The sequence below is a fragment of the Pteropus vampyrus genome, unplaced genomic scaffold, assembly GCF_000151845.1.
Source record: "Pteropus vampyrus isolate Shadow unplaced genomic scaffold, Pvam_2.0 Scaffold36, whole genome shotgun sequence".
NCBI classification, from domain to species: domain Eukaryota; kingdom Metazoa; phylum Chordata; class Mammalia; order Chiroptera; family Pteropodidae; genus Pteropus; species Pteropus vampyrus.
Window position 1 is genome coordinate 2,365,389 of NW_011888817.1, and position 17,469 is coordinate 2,382,857.

The following is a 17,469-nucleotide window of genomic DNA, read 5'->3' on the forward strand; positions in this document are numbered from 1 at the left end:
AGCACTTTGCACATATTAACTCATTTAATCCCCACAACTACTCTATGAAATAGAAACTACTGTTATCCTGGTTTTATAGATGAGGAGGCTGAGGCACAGAGAGGCAGAGCAACTTCCTAAGGTCACATGGCTAGGAAGTGGCAGAGCTATGCTTTGAACCCAGAAGTCTGGCTCCAGAGTCTGTTCTCAAAACCACTAAGCCTCTAACCTACGCGTGGAGGGAAGTGGCACCAGGCCCTGGGCAGTGAGTGTAGTACAGGGCCATTTCGAAGGTATGCGGGCAGGGCACCTGAGGCAGCCTGCCTGTGTTCAGGCGGATCTTATCTAAGGACCTGGGAGAAGACAGCCGAGGTCCTTGTGAAGGAGGACAACTGAGGGCACCCGGGTCACAAAATAGAGTGGCACGTGCTAGGGTTCCCATGTTAGAGATCAAGAGCCAGGCCCAGACCTCAGGTTACGTGCCTTATGCCCTTCCTTGGCCTCTGGGGGCTGGGCACATGGCACATCAGCCACTCAGAGCACAGTAAAGCCTGCTGTTAGGCTCATTGGTTCTCCTGGGGGAAGAGGATGCGTTTATGCAGGGATCAGAGAGACTGGGGCCAGTCCCCAGACAGCCTCAGTGAAAACGGGAACGGAGCCCTGTCAGCCACCAGGAATGTCCTCACCGCTACCACACAGGCCCCAAGGCCACAGTTAGTGGGGACTTCAGGTCCCCTCAGCACCACCGCTCTGCCCCTAGCAGGCAGGAAAGGCCCCTCGGTGCTCACAGGACTGATCAGGGCACAGGCTGACAATTTCAGGTGATGCACAAGGTCATTCTCTGGGCCAGGATCTTTCATCCAGCCACTAGGCCCTTTCTGGCCCCTCTCTGGAGCTGATTTCCTTAAGAAACCTTTCTTCACACTCCCAACTTCTATGAGTCTTTCCCTCTCCTAGACCTTAAACTCTAAAGCACCTTCTGTCTTTCCCTCTCCTAGACCTTAAACTCTAAAGCACCTTCTGTGACATTTGCCTGTTTCTGGATTTGTTCTACCCTCTGTGGCCTGGTGTGCCAGGTTGCCCAGGCTTCCAGCCTCTCCTGGTTCCTATCATAGACATCCCTGTACTTCTCAACTCCCGACTGGGCAATAATAATAACAGACAGCACTACTGCCTTTACGCCTTGCAAGGGGATTCCTCGCACGACAATTCATTGGTTCATCATAGCAAAGCAGGTATTATAATTCCATTTTACAGATGGGGAAACTGAGGCCTAGGAGGTGGCACCACCTGCTGAGATCTCATAGCCGGTGAGAGGTGGAACTGGGTGTCCGGTCAGGTTTGTCTTGTTCTAAGCCAGGCATAGGCTTTATACCCACCCCTGGCCCACCTCGACTACTTGCCCCACCAGAGCCAGCTCCCAACACCCTCTCATTCTGATGGGGATAATAGCAACAATTTTCCAAGTGTTTGCCGTGTCCTAGGCACTTTAATAAGCACCTCTTACACATCGTGTCAGTTACTTGTTCTGTTGAGCATCTACTGTGTCCCAGGTTCTAGGGATATAGGCACAAGGATGTCCCTGCCTTCAGGGAGCTCACGTAATTTCTCATCCTTACATTAGTCCTCTAAAGTAGGTATCATATCCCCATCATACTCATGTGGGAAAACGAGCCCCCTCAACCGAAGTCACAGAGTAGGGATCTGATCTCAGGTTGTCTTACTCCAGAGCCCGGAGCTGCTTCCTCTGTCTACAAAGCCCTCTTCCCTCCGCCCTGAGTGACATTCAGACAGTAACTGGTACACCGGCTGGTGGATATTTGCCCAAGGTCAGCAGCTGCCCCCAACTCTGCATTCAGCCAGCGAGCACAGCAAGTCACTTGTTTGTCCAGAGTGTACTGAGACACTTGTCCGTAGGTGGGAGACTGGTCCTCCTGACTTTAGGGTTGGAGCTTTGCTCAGAGGTCTTGGGAACTGTTCCAGCTCCATGTCTGACAGAGGCAGGAAGCGAAGCCCAGAGAGGGAATGCATCTTGCCCAAAGTTTCACAGCATGTCAAGGGCAAGGGTCTTGGTAGAATCCTCAAGGCCTGAGCAGTGGAATCTCCTGGGGTTGGGAGAGGCCAAGGCCACTCCCATTTCCTGACACTGCTGGCACGTTAATAAAAAATAATAAAAAGAAAAATGCCAAAGCATTAGGGAATTGCAGCATATTTTGAATTTTACATTTAAATCACAGTACAGCACAATTATGCCAGTTGCAAGATAATTACAGGTTTAATAAAAAATATAAATTCATAGTGCCCTGCAGGAAATGAAGTTTAAGGGCAGAATGCCAGTTTTCAGTGACATGGAGAGAGACTTTTCTCAGCCCTGTGGTGGGCTTCTGTGATTGCGTAACCTTTGAGGAAGCAGCACCGATCCAGCACTGAGGTCCACAGATGGGAGCCCCGAGCCAATGTCCCCCATCCCCACCCTCTCCTTGGGTAGCCTGAGAGTGGGGAGGATGGGGGCCAACCAGAAGCTGGGACCTCTGGGGGTGCCTTTCCTGGGCTACTTGAAGGGGGTCCTCTCAGAGCTGCAGCCCACCCCCTCGCCCAACCTGAATGGGGCCCCTGGCCTTTTCCGTCGGACTGTTCTCTGAACACACAGTTGAGAGAAAAGGCTGAGACAGAGGTTCTGACTTGCTCAGCCCTGAGCACCACCCACCTCTCCTTCTAGTGATGGAAAGGATCCAGTGCTCAGCCCTGCAGCAGAGCCAGGCTCACAGTGACAGCCGCCTCCCGGCCTCCGGTTCCCATCTCGCTGGTTTCGCCCTCATGGGGCTCCTCAGAAGTAGCTGTCAGCACTCGATTTTACAGAATTGATTAGAAAGCCCAGGAGTGGGGAGCTACCCGGTCACAGGGCTCTTTAGAAGCCTTAGTGCAGGCTTCAGGGACCCACAGAAGAACACCAGAGCCATGCAGAGCTAGTTCAGCGTACCACTGGGGAAATGAAGGCCCAGAGAGCTGAAGCTACTGGCCCAAGGGCACACAGGTAGGAGTGGATGATCGAATCCCAAATCTCCTAACTTTGCGACCAGAAAGCTCTCCAAGCCTCACAGTTCCTGCCCCAGGGACCTCTCCCCATACCTGGCTGCACTCCCCACCCCCTCACTTCAGAGAGGAGAAGGACCTCTCAGAACATCACCCAGTGGAGCAGCAGCCTAGTGTCTGAAGTCCCAGTCGCTGTCCTTCCTGTCACCTGGACACTGAATATAAATCACCCTCCGAGGCCCTAATCATCTTTCTATAAATATCAGAGTCTCATTTTGAAGGAGGAGCATGAACAGCGAGCTCTTTTGCCTCATGACTGTGTTTAAAATCTGAGTTAGAATTAATTTCCTTTGGTCGTACACTGGCAGACACCTTATTTGTCAAATCTCGAGCTCTTCATGGGGGAGCGGAGAGAGGTGGCCAGGGCCTCTGGCAGCTGCCGGCCTGACAGGCGGCCTGGGCAAGGGCAGGAGCCCCTCCTGGCCCACCGCCCAACACGGTGCACACAGACTCCGGAAGCGCCTGGGGTGCCGGGCAGGGCCAGGCCTCAGCCCAGAGCTGCTCCATCTGTCTCAGCCATTAATTTCCAGCTCTGCCTCCAGGTCGTGGGGCTCCCCGAGGCCTGGTGATTAGTATTCTTATTAAAGATTATTTTATTTCATTGTGCGGATTAATCTGGCCTTGACACGTTAGAGCCATATGGGTATTAGTGGTGCTTGTGACAACCACCCGCCGGTAAGCGGCGGCATGCGGGGAAGCCATTGCGACACCCTGGACGGGCGTTGAGAGGCTGGTGAGGGAAAGACCCTGGCTCCAGAAGCTTCCCCCTCTGAGTTTGCATTCTGGCTTGAGGGGACCCCAGGGCATGGCACTCAAGTTCTCCAAGCTTCTGTTTTCTCTCTGCCAAACAGATGTATTAATTCTGACTATAGAATTGTAATAAGAGCCAGTCACTGTCCTGGCATGAATTCATGTATATTCACTCATGTCATCCTTACAGCAGCCCTAGGAGCCCCCATTTTACAGATGAGGAAACTGAGGCCCAGCAACTTGCCCAGCGTCACTCAGCCAAGGGTTAAGGGTGAGATAGAAAAAGGAACCTGGCAGCCTGCTCCCATGGCTTGCTCTAAGCTGACAAGGACTAGGTGAACTCTGGACAGTCAGGGCTGGGGGAATGAGGGCTGTCGTGTGCTGCTTCGTGCTGCCCATCACACCAAGATGTCACCACATGTGTGCTTGTCTGACCCTCACTGCTCTGAAAGCTCCTTGAGAGCAGGACCAGCTCCTATTTAGCTCGGGTCTATAGAAGCTCAATAAATTTGGGTGAAGGAATAAATAAGAGACGAAACAAGCAAACAGTCCCTGAGACACTAATCGACATGGGTCCGATTATTATGGTGAGGGTGACTGTCATTCAGTTCAACAACGGATTCAACAACGATTTGCTGACCAAGTGCAGAACCTGCTTCCTGGGCTCAGAAGGAAGCTCTTAGGCTGTGCTCCAGACTGGACCTCCTGGGGGGCTTCTAGGAAGAGGAGGCAAGATCACAGTGTGTCAGTTAAAGGCCCCCACAACTCCCATCTCCCAGCCCCAGTCAGAACTGAGCCCTCTTGGGACCACCTGGGGAAAGGGGGAGAGGGAAGATATCTCAAAACCCGGGCACATTTTCCTCGACTCCTCAACCTAGAAGCCCCTTTCGGCTCTACGGACTCTGAGTCTCTGAAGCAATTTAAAGACATTCTCGTTTCACCCGATTTCAGGTTTTCTCTCAAGTTAGCAGAATTTTACAAATTAACCTGATTTGAGCTATTATAATAAAGAATGTAATTTTTTAAAAATATGACATGATATCTTTTCAAATGAAGCTTCTCTCAAGCATTGAGTTTTTCAGAATAGGGCTTAGTGGAGAAAGACTCCAGGGAGCTTCCTGGTGGTCCCTATTACACAGAAGTTCAGTCCCATGGGTGGAGCTGGGAGCTGGCTGGCTGGATGGCTGGCATTTGGTCCTCTTGAACCCCCGGGGTCTCTCTCTACCCAGAGCAGATAATGGTGGGGTTAGCCCACTTCGAAAACTCCCACCGGCACTGGAAACTTCGGAGCCAGACACTAGGAACTTTGAGATGAATGCAACAGACCTAGGGCCTTATTCACAAGGACCTGTACACAGGGGCCTTCTGGTCTAGGCGGAGAGTCAGATACACAGACAAACACAGCCATAGTGTTGCAGGTGATGAGACTGAGCAAGGACTGCAGAAGTAGAGAGGGGAGTTGTCATCTGTGTGTGTGTGTGTGTGTGCGTGCGTGCGTGCGTGCGTGCGCACGCGTGTGTGTGCATGCCGAGAGGTCTAGAAAGGCTTCCTCATAAGGATCATTAAAATGAATCTTGAAAGAATTCTACAGGTCGACAAAGAAGAAAAGACATCCCAGGAAGAAAGCTCACACACACACATACACGCACACACACAGAGCACGTGCAAAGGCCCCGAGGGAGGACACAACCTGCTCGTTGTAGGGAATGACCAGTCCTTTAGCTCAGGATGGAGAGCGAGAGGTGGCGCTGATGGCGACTGCAGGGAAGGCTTTGAATGCCAGGCTTTATTGCTCAGGCCGTGGGGAGCCCATGGGGTTTGAACTGGCAGTGACAGAGGTGTCATTTTAGGGAGTCCCTCAACCTACTCCCTACATGGCTGACTCATTCTTGCCCTTTAGGCCACAGTTCAAGTATTGTCTCCTCAAGGAAGTGGGAGGGGGAGGTAGCTCCCTTTGCCAAATTTACCCTTCGCCAAATCATCCTCTCTATTTCCTTCCTGGAAATGATCACGGCCTTTGGATTGCATATTCCCTCCTCTAAAATGCCACTCTTGAGGGCAGAGACTGTGGATTTTGTTCGTGGCTATGTCTCCAGCCCCCAGATCAGTGCCTGGCACAGAGCAGGTGCTCACGGACGCAGGCAGAATGAATAGTGAACACACCAACCTCTGGGATTGGGGAGGCAGGACTGAAGGCTGGGTGTGGAGGCTGCTGCAGTCATACAGGTGTGACGTGAGGCAGAGGCAGGAGAAAGGTCCAAATATGAGTCAAGTCGGTCCCAGCCACGGTGACAGTGACATTGGATCTGGGAGGAGTAGGGGGCCTGCAATTTCTGAATGGTTAGCATTGCATAGGAAGCTTATAAAACAGACTCCCACCCCACTCCCCAGCCCCGACCCCCACTCTTATCACATGTGTCTCTTTTCCGGGCACATTTCCACCACCCCCATTCTCTGTCCAGCTTTCACGTCTCACCCAAATGACATCCCTGGGGTTTTGTCTCCCTTTTGATTCTTAGCCTCTTGGCCCCTACCCCGGAGGCTGGTGTCTCACTCAAGGCCAGTGTCCTGTGAAGAACAGAATCAGGCAGGAGATGGGGTCTTGGCAAGAGGGGCTGTTGGAGGAGAGGCTCTTCCCGGTGCTAACTTTGGGGCTTGGACTCAGGTGTCAGAGTTACAGCCTCAGCTGTGCTCTCAACTTGCTGTACAACCCTGAGTAAGTCACAGGTCCTCTCTGCTTTAGTCTCTCCCTGTGCACATGAGAAGAGGACTGGGTGATTCTGAAGGTCTGCACCTCTGTCCCTCGGGGGACTACCCCCAGGAAGCCCTGGGTCAAAGTAAGAGCTGTCCTCGAGGCCCCCCACAGTGGCCCGGCCGGCTTACCTACAGCCACCTTCTCTTCCACAGCCTGTGAGCTAGGCTTCTACAAATCGGCCCCTGGGGACCAGCTCTGTGCGCGCTGCCCTTCCCACAGTCACTCTGCAGCCCCCGCCGCCCAGACCTGCCGCTGTGACCTCAGCTACTACCGTGCAGCCCTAGACCCACCATCTGCAGCCTGCACACGTGAGTACCAGCCCTGGACCCCAGAGCCCTCGAGGCTAAGACTGGGCCAGGACCTTGTGCTCAGTCCCACAAGCTGTAGGGAGCCAGTACTCTGCAGACAAGGCAGGGCAAGGTGGCTCTCCTGGGTCAAGGGCAGTCTGGCGTGGGAGGTGACTAACCCCTCAGTGGTGGCCTTGACCTCCCAGTTTCTTGTCATAGGTCACCTGCCATCTTTCCCTCCTTTGGTCTCCCCTCTCTGCTTCAGAGGGCAGGTGAGAGCTGACTCCTGTCCTTCTCAGCACTGGGTGGCTCTGGTCATCTTAAGCTGGGGGTTCACCCATGAGGCAAGAGGGGTGTCAGAGGAGCCCTCCAGCACCATCATCCTTGATGAATTGGTTGGAGCTGCTGTGTGTGTGCATGAGTATTTATATGGAGTGCGTATGGCTGCCTGCTTGGATGACGACATGCATGTCTGATTCCGTGTGTGCCCTGGACGCTTACAGTGATTGTGCGTTTGTGTCAGCAGCTGCTCCTACAGAAGATGCCTGCATAGTATCTGTATGCCTGAGTGTGAGTGTGCAAGTATTTGTGCACACATATGTAAAGGATTCTTAAGAGGGCATTTACACACATGTGCGTTCACATCGACTACCTGTAGGGGACTCCTAAGTCCCCATAGAGCTTGATGAACATGCCTTGTGAGCTCAGCATGTGCACGCCTGGCCCTGCAAGGGAGGTGTGTGCCTGGAGCAGGTGTGGTTGCATGCGTGCATGCTCTGGGTACCTGAGGGGACTCCGAGGATGTCTGACGCTGAGCCTGCAGGTCTATATGACTGTTTGGGCTTTCTGCTGCAACAGTTTCTGCATTGCCTTCTGTCCCCTGGCGTGAAAGGGCCTCACCCTCCCATCCTAACTGGGGAGGGGCTGCAGTCAGCTCAGCTCACCCCATTTGCCAGCTCTGGGCTCTTGTGGTAGAGTGAGGGGTCCTCATCTTTCCATCTACCCCGCCACCTCCATCACGACGCAGCCCCAGGCTCTCTGCACGTGCACATAGCAAGTGAGGGCCCATGTATATTCACACCACACACACACACACACACACACACACACACACACACACACACACTCCATCCCTCCCTCCGTACATTTCCCCACGTGTGAACTGCCAGGGCACAAAGGATGGCTGAGCGATATGGTAACAGCTATGGACTCCTCGACCAGGCGAGCCTGGCGCTAGGTCCTGAACATTCGCACGCAGCTGGCTGGACTCTAGTTTCTCTCCAAATTCACAATTCAGGTTCTAAAAATCTTAAGACTGTAAAAGGCTGGGCTTTTAGTATTCCATACCCTTCAGCTTTTAAGACTCTCTATGATTCTGAGATTCTACAGTTCTGTTTTCTTAAGATGTAAGATTGCCTCCCTGGGATTCTGAGAGTTGGAATTCTGAGGCCCAGGGGTCTCCATAGCCCCCAGGCCCTCCTGGCTCAAATCTCCACCCTCATGGGACTACCTCAGCCCCACCCCTCTCTCTAAACTCCTTGTGCTGCCTAGAGGGGTGGGGGCGGGGTTGGGGTCACCTGCTGGGCTTTGGGTGGGGGGCGGAGCTCGAGCACAGGGAGTTAAGGAGCAAAGATGGGACACACAAATGACTGAGGCATTTCACACCCTGGTGGCTGCTATGGGCACTCCCCAGGGCTGTGCATCTCTCTCTGGCTCTGGATGAAAACTTTGGGAAGCACAAACCCCAGGATCTCTGTGGTCCTGTGCGGGGGAGGGGGTGTAGATTTCTGTGCCCAGACTCTGACACTGTGGTCCTAGTGTAAGGGCAGAGACACTGCCTCCACCCTTGAGGAGCTTCCAGAGGATGGAGTAGGTGTGACTTTATCCTTAGGGAACCCCAAACATCACGGAGGTGCCAGAACCATTCCCTGGTCTGGCGGGGGGAGACTGGACCAGCCCAAATAAATACCCTCCACCCCACCTGTTATTCCTTGCTCCCCAGGGCCACCCTCAGCACCAGTAAACCTGATCTCCAGTGTGAATGGGACATCTGTGACCCTGGAGTGGGCCCCTCCCCTGGACCCCGGGGGCCGCAGCGACATCACCTACAATGCTGTGTGCCGCCGCTGCCCCTGGGCGTTGGGCCACTGCGAGACATGCGGGAGTGGCACCCGCTTCGTGCCCCAGCAGACGAGCCTGGTGCAGGCCAGCCTGCTGGTGGCCAACCTGCTGGCCCACATGAACTACTCCTTCTGGATTGAGGCCGTCAACGGTGTGTCTGACCTGAGCCCCGAGCCCCGCCGGGCTGCAGTCGTCAACATCACCACGAACCAGGCAGGTAGGCGGAGACGCTCTGTCCCCCCAACTTCCCTGGCCCCTCGCCCTCCCAAGTGTCAGAGCACTGTCGCGGGCTTGCTGTGGCCTTTTGGGCTAGTGCCTGCCTCTTCTGGCCCTGCCCTCCTCACTAGGACCTGGAGCTACAGGCTCCCTTAGAAAAATAGAACATGTCCTATGATCCAGAAAGTACAGAGGCAGGCGATTGTGGCCACTACAGGCCTGGATCCCTCTCTGCCTGTTTCCTCCCCGGTGTGCTGGAATTAATAGTAGCTGCCTCAGGTACTGTGACAAGGCTTAAGGGAAGGAAATGAAAATGCTTAGCCCAGCACCTGGCCCATGGTACATGCTCAATAAATGTCATTAAAAAAAGAAATCACTCTGATTATCATTTTCCAGAACAGCTGCCACTACTGCCCAGGATGGATTTGGTCTCACTGGTTTGGACAACAGCCAGCCATTTTTCTGTTTCTAGCCAGTTGTTGGGCTAAATTTAGCCCGTGGAACCTCTTTCTTTCCAAATTTTGGTGGGTCCTGCCTGACAGGTGAAAGCCTGACCTAAGAGCCCACCAAGGCAGCTCCCTGTGAACAGCCATCCTGGTACTCACCCTGGACCCCTACAGCTCCTCACCCTGTCTCCTCCCCACACCACACAGGCCCAGCAGACACCATTCCCATCACGTCACAGATAAGGAAACCGAGGTGCAGAGTGCCACCCAGTGTCTCTGTATAGGAAGTGACAGAGTTAATTCGAACCCAGGTCTCTCTCACTCCCAAGTGAAACAGGCCTCCCTTCTCTGAGCCTAGGGCACCCTCACTCTGATGCCAGAACTTCCTCCATTCAAGAGACTCTCATTCAACCAGCATTTATGGAAAGCCCACTAAAAACAAAGCTCTGTACTCAGTGTTGGTGACATAATGAGGAGCAGACTTCTGTGCCCGGTGCTCAGGGCCCTGACTTAACCCCAGTGGCTGAGGTGACTGACACGGGTGTTTAGCTGGTCGGTGGTGGAGGGCGAAGCAGAGAAGCCAGTGGCATTCAGACACCATTCAATACGCTCCATAATTTAAAAGAAAAACCCTCCCCTGACCCCACGCTCCCTTCCAGCCCCGGGCCATCTCTCTTCACATGAAAACTTCCTGAAAGGGCTTCTGAGCAGCTGCATCTGCATCCTCAGCTCGCTGGGCCTCCTCCAGCGACTCCAGTTAGGCGCCCTTCCCCACCTGTCTATAGAAACTCAGCAGCCCCAGGTGGCGTGGACACTTCTCTCCCTGTTCTTCTTTCCCCCTTCTTGGAAGGGACACTTTTATCTTGCCTTCCGTGTGCTGGGCCACGCCCCCCCAGCCCCCCATTTTCTGTCTCCATCTCTGCCGGCCCCTTGTCTCTAAACAACCTCCGAAGGCTGAAAGACCCGGGCTCTTCCTAGACCCTCCTCTCTTTCCTGTTTACCCAGGTCTATCTTTTCTAAGTGGTCTTATCAAGGCTCACAGCTTTGATTCTCCTTTGATGCTGACATCCCCAAATTTATGCCACCGGAGCAGACCTCCCCACTGAGGTCCAGCTGTCCACTCCCATGGATGTGTGCTAAATGAACAGCACCTCCCAAACCTGCGCTTCCCACAGGCCGCCCACATTAGGACATGGTACCATGGTTCATGGGGTTGCTTAAGCCCCAAACCCAAGTTGTCATCCTCGACTCTCTCTCGCTCATGCCACGGTCATCCGCCAGCCAGTCTTACTGGGTTTCCCGTCAGCATGACCATCTCTACACTCAGTCTCCCCACCAAAACTCCATCTGACTTCGTGTGCTCAGGCTGCAGAACAAAATACCATCAACTGGTGGCTTAAACCACAGAAATTTATTGCTGGAAGTCCAAGATCAAGGCGCTGGTTGATTCGTTCCTGGTGAGAACCCTCTTCTTGGCTTATAGATAGCTGCTTTCTTGATGTGTCCTCACATGGCAGAGAGAGAGAGAGAGAGAAAGGAGAGAAGAGAGAGAATTCTCTGGTGTCTTTTTTTTATAAAGGCAGAAATCCCACCATGAGGGGCCCACCCTCCCAACCTCATCTAAACCTAATTATCTCCCTGAGGTCCCAGCTCCAATTATTATCATGCTGGGGGTTAGGGCTTCAGTATATGAATTTGGTGGGGTGGGTGTGAGAAGACACAGTTATATCCATAGCACCATCCATGTTCCGATCATGTGTTGCCTAGGCAACTACAGGAGCCCCCTCCCACCTTGCCCTGTAATTGGTTCTCACACCACATCCTGAGTAAGCTTTAAAAATGTGAGGATTCCCTTTTCTCCATATCCTCTCCAATACTTGTTATTTCTTGTTTTATTATTAATAGCCATATAAACAAGTATCCCATTGTGGTTTTAATTTACATTTCCCTTGTAATTAGTGATGCCGAATATCTTTTTATATATCTGTTGGCCATCTCTCTGTATGTCCTCCTTGCACAATTATCTATTCAGGTCTTCTGCCCATTTTAAATCAGATTGTTTGTTTTTTTGTTGTTGTTGAGTTGTATGAGTTCTTTATATATTTTGGGTATTAGCCCCTATTGGAGGTATCGTTTGCAAATATCTTTTTCCATTCAGTTGGTTGCCTAAATTCATATAATGTTATTAACCAATGTTACCCAGTGAATTTAATTTAAAAAGGAATGTGCGATCAGGTCATACATAAGCCCTTTAACAATTTCAGCCTGAGCTCACATACAATTCAGACTCTCCCGGGCCCACTGGGACCCATGTGGCCCAATCCTGCCCGCCTCTCCAGCCTTTCCCTGTCCACTCTCACCTGGCTCCCTCCCTTCCCGCCACACTGGCCTCTGGTCCTCATCCTGAGCACGCCAAGCCCTGCCTCTCCCTGGGCCTTGGCCTTGCTTCTCCATTGCAATGACATGCTCCTCCCTGTGGCATTCCCATGGCTGGCCCCTTCAGTCCTGAGCTCAGCTGGCCTCCTCACCCCGGGTGAAATGGCCCAGTTCCCTCCAGACCCCTGTGGAAGGTCCTCTCCATCACAACACCCTCTTCATGTCTTTCACGGCATTTCACCAACCTGTAATCACGCATTGATTTTTCTTAGTTACTTAGCTCTGGGCTGGGGCTTTGGGGCAGACAACAGCCCTGAGCAAACGGTTGAGGTTTGTCCTCAGAGACTGCTTGCTCCACCCTGACCTCTCCCCTCTCCTCCACAACCCCCTCTTTCCCCGGAGCCCCCTCTGGTGTCCATGCCCATTTCTCTCCCACCTCTGACCCCTGGTCTCCCTCTGTGTCTGCCCCACTCACACCTCTTGCCTTGGAAATTTCTTCATTTTTAAGAGGCTTTAGTGTTCCTGGCTCCCTCTGTGTCCCTTGCATACAATGGTCTCTTCTGATCCTCACCTCTTCCTGGCAGAGGGCGTCCACAAGCTTAGCTGCCCTCTGGATGGAGAAGCTGCAGCCATGAGACAGTGATGGTCCCAGACAGCAAGAAAGGAGTTGGGTTATGACCTAAGTCCCAGTCTGTGGGACCTCTCCTGTACCACTCTCTCCAACTTAACTCTGGAGTTGCTTCTTAATTTTTCACATCAAAGTCATCCACAGCATTTATTGGGCACCTACTATGTGTGGTCCCTGCCTTCAGGGGATTCCCAGGCAAGCTGGGGTGACAGGACGCCTAGATATGAGGCAAGAGCTGGCCACTTGGGGCAGGTAGGGAACATGGGAGGTGCAGGGAGCAGGCTGAGCAGAGCGGGAAGAGGAGGCCTGCAGGCTAGAGGAGCAGGGAAAAGGGAGTCGCCGCAGGGCGGGCACTTCCTGTTAGGCTGCGACTGGGTCTCTGTCTGACACTTTGCAGCAGACTGGCCTTATGGGTAATCTGTGACCTGCAGGACACAGGGAGGGAAAGGATGAATGAGAGAACGGGTGCATCTGTCAATGAGTGAGAGGCAAATAGGTGGCCTCGTGTGACTTCGAGAACACCTGAGCCGAATGGTCCAGGCTCTGCTCATGTCCCTTCCCTACATTTCCAGAGCTGCCCCACTCGTACCTCCAAACCCAGCAGTGAGAGTATGGGTTCCTTCGATTCATCCCCTCCCTTCCTCCTTCCTCAAGCATTCCCGAAAGCTGCTCCATGGTGGGCTGGGGGTGGGAGACATGGAGATAGAGACATCAGATGATGAGACCCCAGGGTGGACAAGAGAGTCTGCTCGCTGGGGCTGGCGAGGGGCTGCCCTTCCAGTGGAGAGACCCAGCCAGAGAGGAGAAGAAGGAAGCAGCGAAAGCTGGGGCCATTAGGCCTTGTCTGAGTCAAGCCAGCCCAGCATCCCAGGCCAGGGGCAGGCTGTGTAGACTCCAGATGACTGACCAGGGCAGCAGCCTGTGATTTTCCAGGAGGACCAGCGGGGCAGAGGCAGGATAGTTAACAAGCAGGGCCTGAGAAGGAGTAGGACAGAGGCCAGCCCCGATTTTCACTCATTCACTCATCTGACTGCAGCCGGCCTCCCTCCCCTAGCCCCATCCCAGGTGGTGGTGATCCGCCAGGAGCGGGCAGGGCAGACCAGCGTCTCTCTGCTGTGGCAGGAGCCTGAACAGCCCAACGGCATCATCTTGGAGTATGAGATCAAGTACTATGAGAAGGTACCACCCCTCAGGGAGGGAGGAAGCAGGAGGGGAACCAGGCAGGGGTCCCCTCAGCTGACTGCCCCTTCTGTGGACAGGACAAGGAGATGCAGAGCTACTCCACCCTCAAGGCTGTCACCACCAGGGCCACCGTCTCAGGCCTCAAGCCGGGCACCCGCTATGTGTTCCAGGTCCGAGCCCGCACCTCGGCAGGCTGCGGCCGTTTCAGCCAGGCCATGGAGGTGGAGACCGGGAAACCCCGTGAGTGCAGGGAGCGGGGAGGGCAAGGGAGCTGGGCCAGGCCAGGTGCCAGACCTGTGTGCTCAGAAGAAGGGAACTAGCACGTGCTGGGCTGGTGCCTGTGCTGGATCAGCATTTTTGCAGCTGAACAAAACCGAGGCTCAGAGAAGGAAAGTGACTTGCCCAAGGCAACTGAGCATATAACATAAAAGCCCATAAAAGCTGGCTTTTACTGAATATCAGTGAGACTTGGGGCATCATGATGCCCTTTGCTAGCAGGAAAGCCTTATCCTCATCCCAGAGACCCTACGAGAGAGTCAGCATTATCCACATCCCTATTTTACAGACAAGGTAAATGAAGGTCGGAGCAGTAAAGTGAATTGCCTGAGGTGACCCAGCAAAGCAGCCGTAATTCTGTGCCCCTCACCCCTGTAGGGTCCTGCCCTCGGCCTCAGTGTAGTCCAGGACCAGCAGCATCAGCAGCACCAGGGACCTGTCAGAAATGCTGATTCTCAGGCCCCACCCCAGACCTTCTGAATCAGAAACCTTGGGCGTGGGGCCCAGCTATTTAGGTTTTATCAAGCCCTCAGGGTGATTCTGAGGCACATTCAAGCTTAAGCACCCCCTACTCCCATCTCCATCCAACTCAGGTCTTTTCTTATACTCAGCACCCTCTAGGGGGTGGTACCAGGATAGTGGGTTCAAGGCTGAGTTAAAGACCCTGCTCACCTGCACTCCCTCAATGCTCGTGTGTCTCGAGTGCTCCTAGGTCCCATACCACATTGAGACTGCCCAGCGGGGTAAGAATGCTGCCTGGGTCCATCCCATGTACTGTGTGGCCTTGAGTCAGAGCCTCTGTTTTCTTATCTGAAAATGGAAGCTAATACTGGGCTACCCCTGGAAGGGATGTGGGAAGGTTAATTGAGACTGAAATATGCAATTCTTGGCAAATTCAGCTACGTTCCTGTTAAATAACAGGCAAGATGGGCACTTTTTGACTAATATTACATGTGAGAAAATAGAGGCTCAGAGAAGTCCAGCACCTCTCTCCAGGTCACACAGCCCCAGGAAGTGGTGGCACCATGTTGGGACACCAGCAGGGTCTTGAAGGGGAAGCTTAGTAGAGGGCAGGTGGGGTCAGAGGAAGCGGTGGCCTGTGCCCTGACTCTGGGCTGGCTCATGGCTGCCCGCCAGGCCTCGGAGGGCCACCGGAGCCGTGGGCCTGAGGCCAGGGCTGAGAGGCTGCATCCCCCCCGCCACTGTCCCCCACCCGCCCCGGTTCACCCCTGCAGGGCCCCGCTACGACACCCGGACCATCGTCTGGATCTGCCTGACACTCATCACGGGCCTGGTCACGCTTCTCCTCCTGCTCATCTGCAAGAAGAGGTGGGTGGTCGTGGGCCCCAGCCACCCCAGCCCTTCTCCTGGAGCGCTGTGTCTCCTGCCTGTCCTCAGCCCTGTGCCCGGGGCTGGGCTTACTTACAGATGCACCTGTTCTTCTTTTTTCCTTCTTGGAAGAGACATTCTTCTCTTGCCTTCCATGTCCTGGCCTGCCACCCCCATCCCAAGCCATTATTTGTCCACCTGTCTGGCCTGTCCATCTCTGCCAGTGCCTCCTTTCCAAACAACCTCTAAAGGCTGGGGGACCCTGGGCACATCCCCATCCCTCCTCTCTTTCCTATTTTCCCTGGTCCATCTTTTCTGAGTGACCTTCTCAGGTCTCACAGTTTTGGATTCCATTTTCATGCTGACATTCCCATATTTATGTCACCAGCACAGACCACTCCCCTGAGGTCCAGCTGCCCACTTCCATCTCTATTTGGATGTGTTTTAGACAAGCAACCCCTACCCCGAACTTGCACCTCCCTCAGGCCCCCCATCTTAGGACATGGCACCATAGTTCATGGGGAAACTCAAGTCCCAAACTGAAGTTGTCACCCTTGACTCTTTCTCATGCCACATCTATCCACCAGCCAGTCCCACTGGGTCTCTCTTCAACACAACCACCTCCATCTCATTTAATCCTAATGACACTCCAGTGATGTAGAGATTCTGACCTCATTTTGCAGGTGAGTAAACTGGAGATCAGAGAGGTTAGGCCATTTGCCAAATAGATGCCAAAACTGGAACTTGAACCCAGGTCTGTCAAAACGAAACACTATGCTCTTAGTCACTCTCTCCTCTCCCCCTCCATTCCAGAGGAGGTAGAGATGGGACATTGTGCTCATGTGGGCTTAGGATCCCAGACAGCAAGAACCAGAAGGATCATCCAATAGATGGAGAAACTGAGGCCCAGAGAAGGGAAGAGAGGGGTTTGCCAAAGTCATACAGCAGAGCTGGCATCAGAAGCCTCGGCTCTCAACCCCTCTACCAGGCATAGTGTCATGTAAAATGGGGCTAATAACCCATAGACTTTTCGTGAAGACCAAGCAACTCAACTTTGCAAATTGTGAAGTGTTATATAAATATCAAGGATGTCACCGTTCAACTGGGTCGAGAGCCTGAGGGTGGGGACTCCCTGCAGCAGGGGCAGGGGCTGGGGTGACACGTGCTGACCCGAAGGGGGAAGGAGAGGACAGGGGAGGAGTCCTCGCTTGTCCCTGAATGGGGTCAGCGCTGGGGCTAGAGAGGTCTGGCCTCAGGCAGAGCCATGCACATGCTCCACAGGCACTGTGGCTACAGCAAGGCCTTCCAGGACTCAGACGAGGAGAAGATGCACTATCAGAATGGGCAGGGTGAGTGCCGGGGCCCAGGGATCTGAGAGCAAAGAGGAGGTCGCAGTGGGAACCAGTGCTAGTCTGGGGCTGGGAAGGAGAAAGGTGCTCACAGAAAAGACCAGAGCCCCAGAAATAGAGACTCGGACTCTAGAGATAGACAGCAGAATGTCACAGAGACCTGAGACCCCAAAAGTGCCATGCTGTTCACCTTTCCTGAGTCGCAGACCCCACTGAAAATGCTAGAGACCCTCTCCCCAGGGAAATGCATAAATGTGTGCGCTTATACACAGTTTTGCATACAATATTGGAGGCAGGTTCATAGACTCTTGGACAAGAATCCCGCTACGGTTTTTCAGGACCCTGCAGAGACCCCAGAAAACAAGGCAAATGTGGGGCTCCCTACCTCCACACCCTACTTCCGTGCTCATGTAGACATTTGTCTCAGTCATGGTACCAATTCCCATTGAGCCCGAATGCAGCCTCAGAATCTTTAACACAGTCATCTAGGGAACCACTTTCAATTAGTTTGACACTTGTGATGAAATCTTTTTTGCCACATTCCTGCCTCAGAACAATTTAGAAAGATCTTAAGGACTCTAGAAAATGACAGACATGCTCCAAACTCACTGGAGACCCCAAAGTTTCCTAGAGACTCCAGAGCTAGTCCATAGAGACCCTTCTTTCACTTGGCAAGAACTCG

General features: G+C 53.4%; 1 protein-coding gene across 1 annotated transcript in view; it reads left to right on the forward strand.

The window, feature by feature from the left end:
• Positions 1-17,469, forward strand: part of EPHA8 (EPH receptor A8) — a 44,280-nt gene that overhangs the window by 22,395 nt on the left and 4,416 nt on the right. Inside the window, exons 4-9 of the mRNA XM_011358025.1 lie at positions 6,730-6,885; positions 8,867-9,202; positions 13,706-13,830; positions 13,911-14,073; positions 15,345-15,438; positions 16,720-16,787. Of these exons, the coding sequence (XP_011356327.1) occupies positions 6,730-6,885; positions 8,867-9,202; positions 13,706-13,830; positions 13,911-14,073; positions 15,345-15,438; positions 16,720-16,787 (942 nt within the window). The remainder of the gene's footprint in view (positions 1-6,729; positions 6,886-8,866; positions 9,203-13,705; positions 13,831-13,910; positions 14,074-15,344; positions 15,439-16,719; positions 16,788-17,469) is intronic.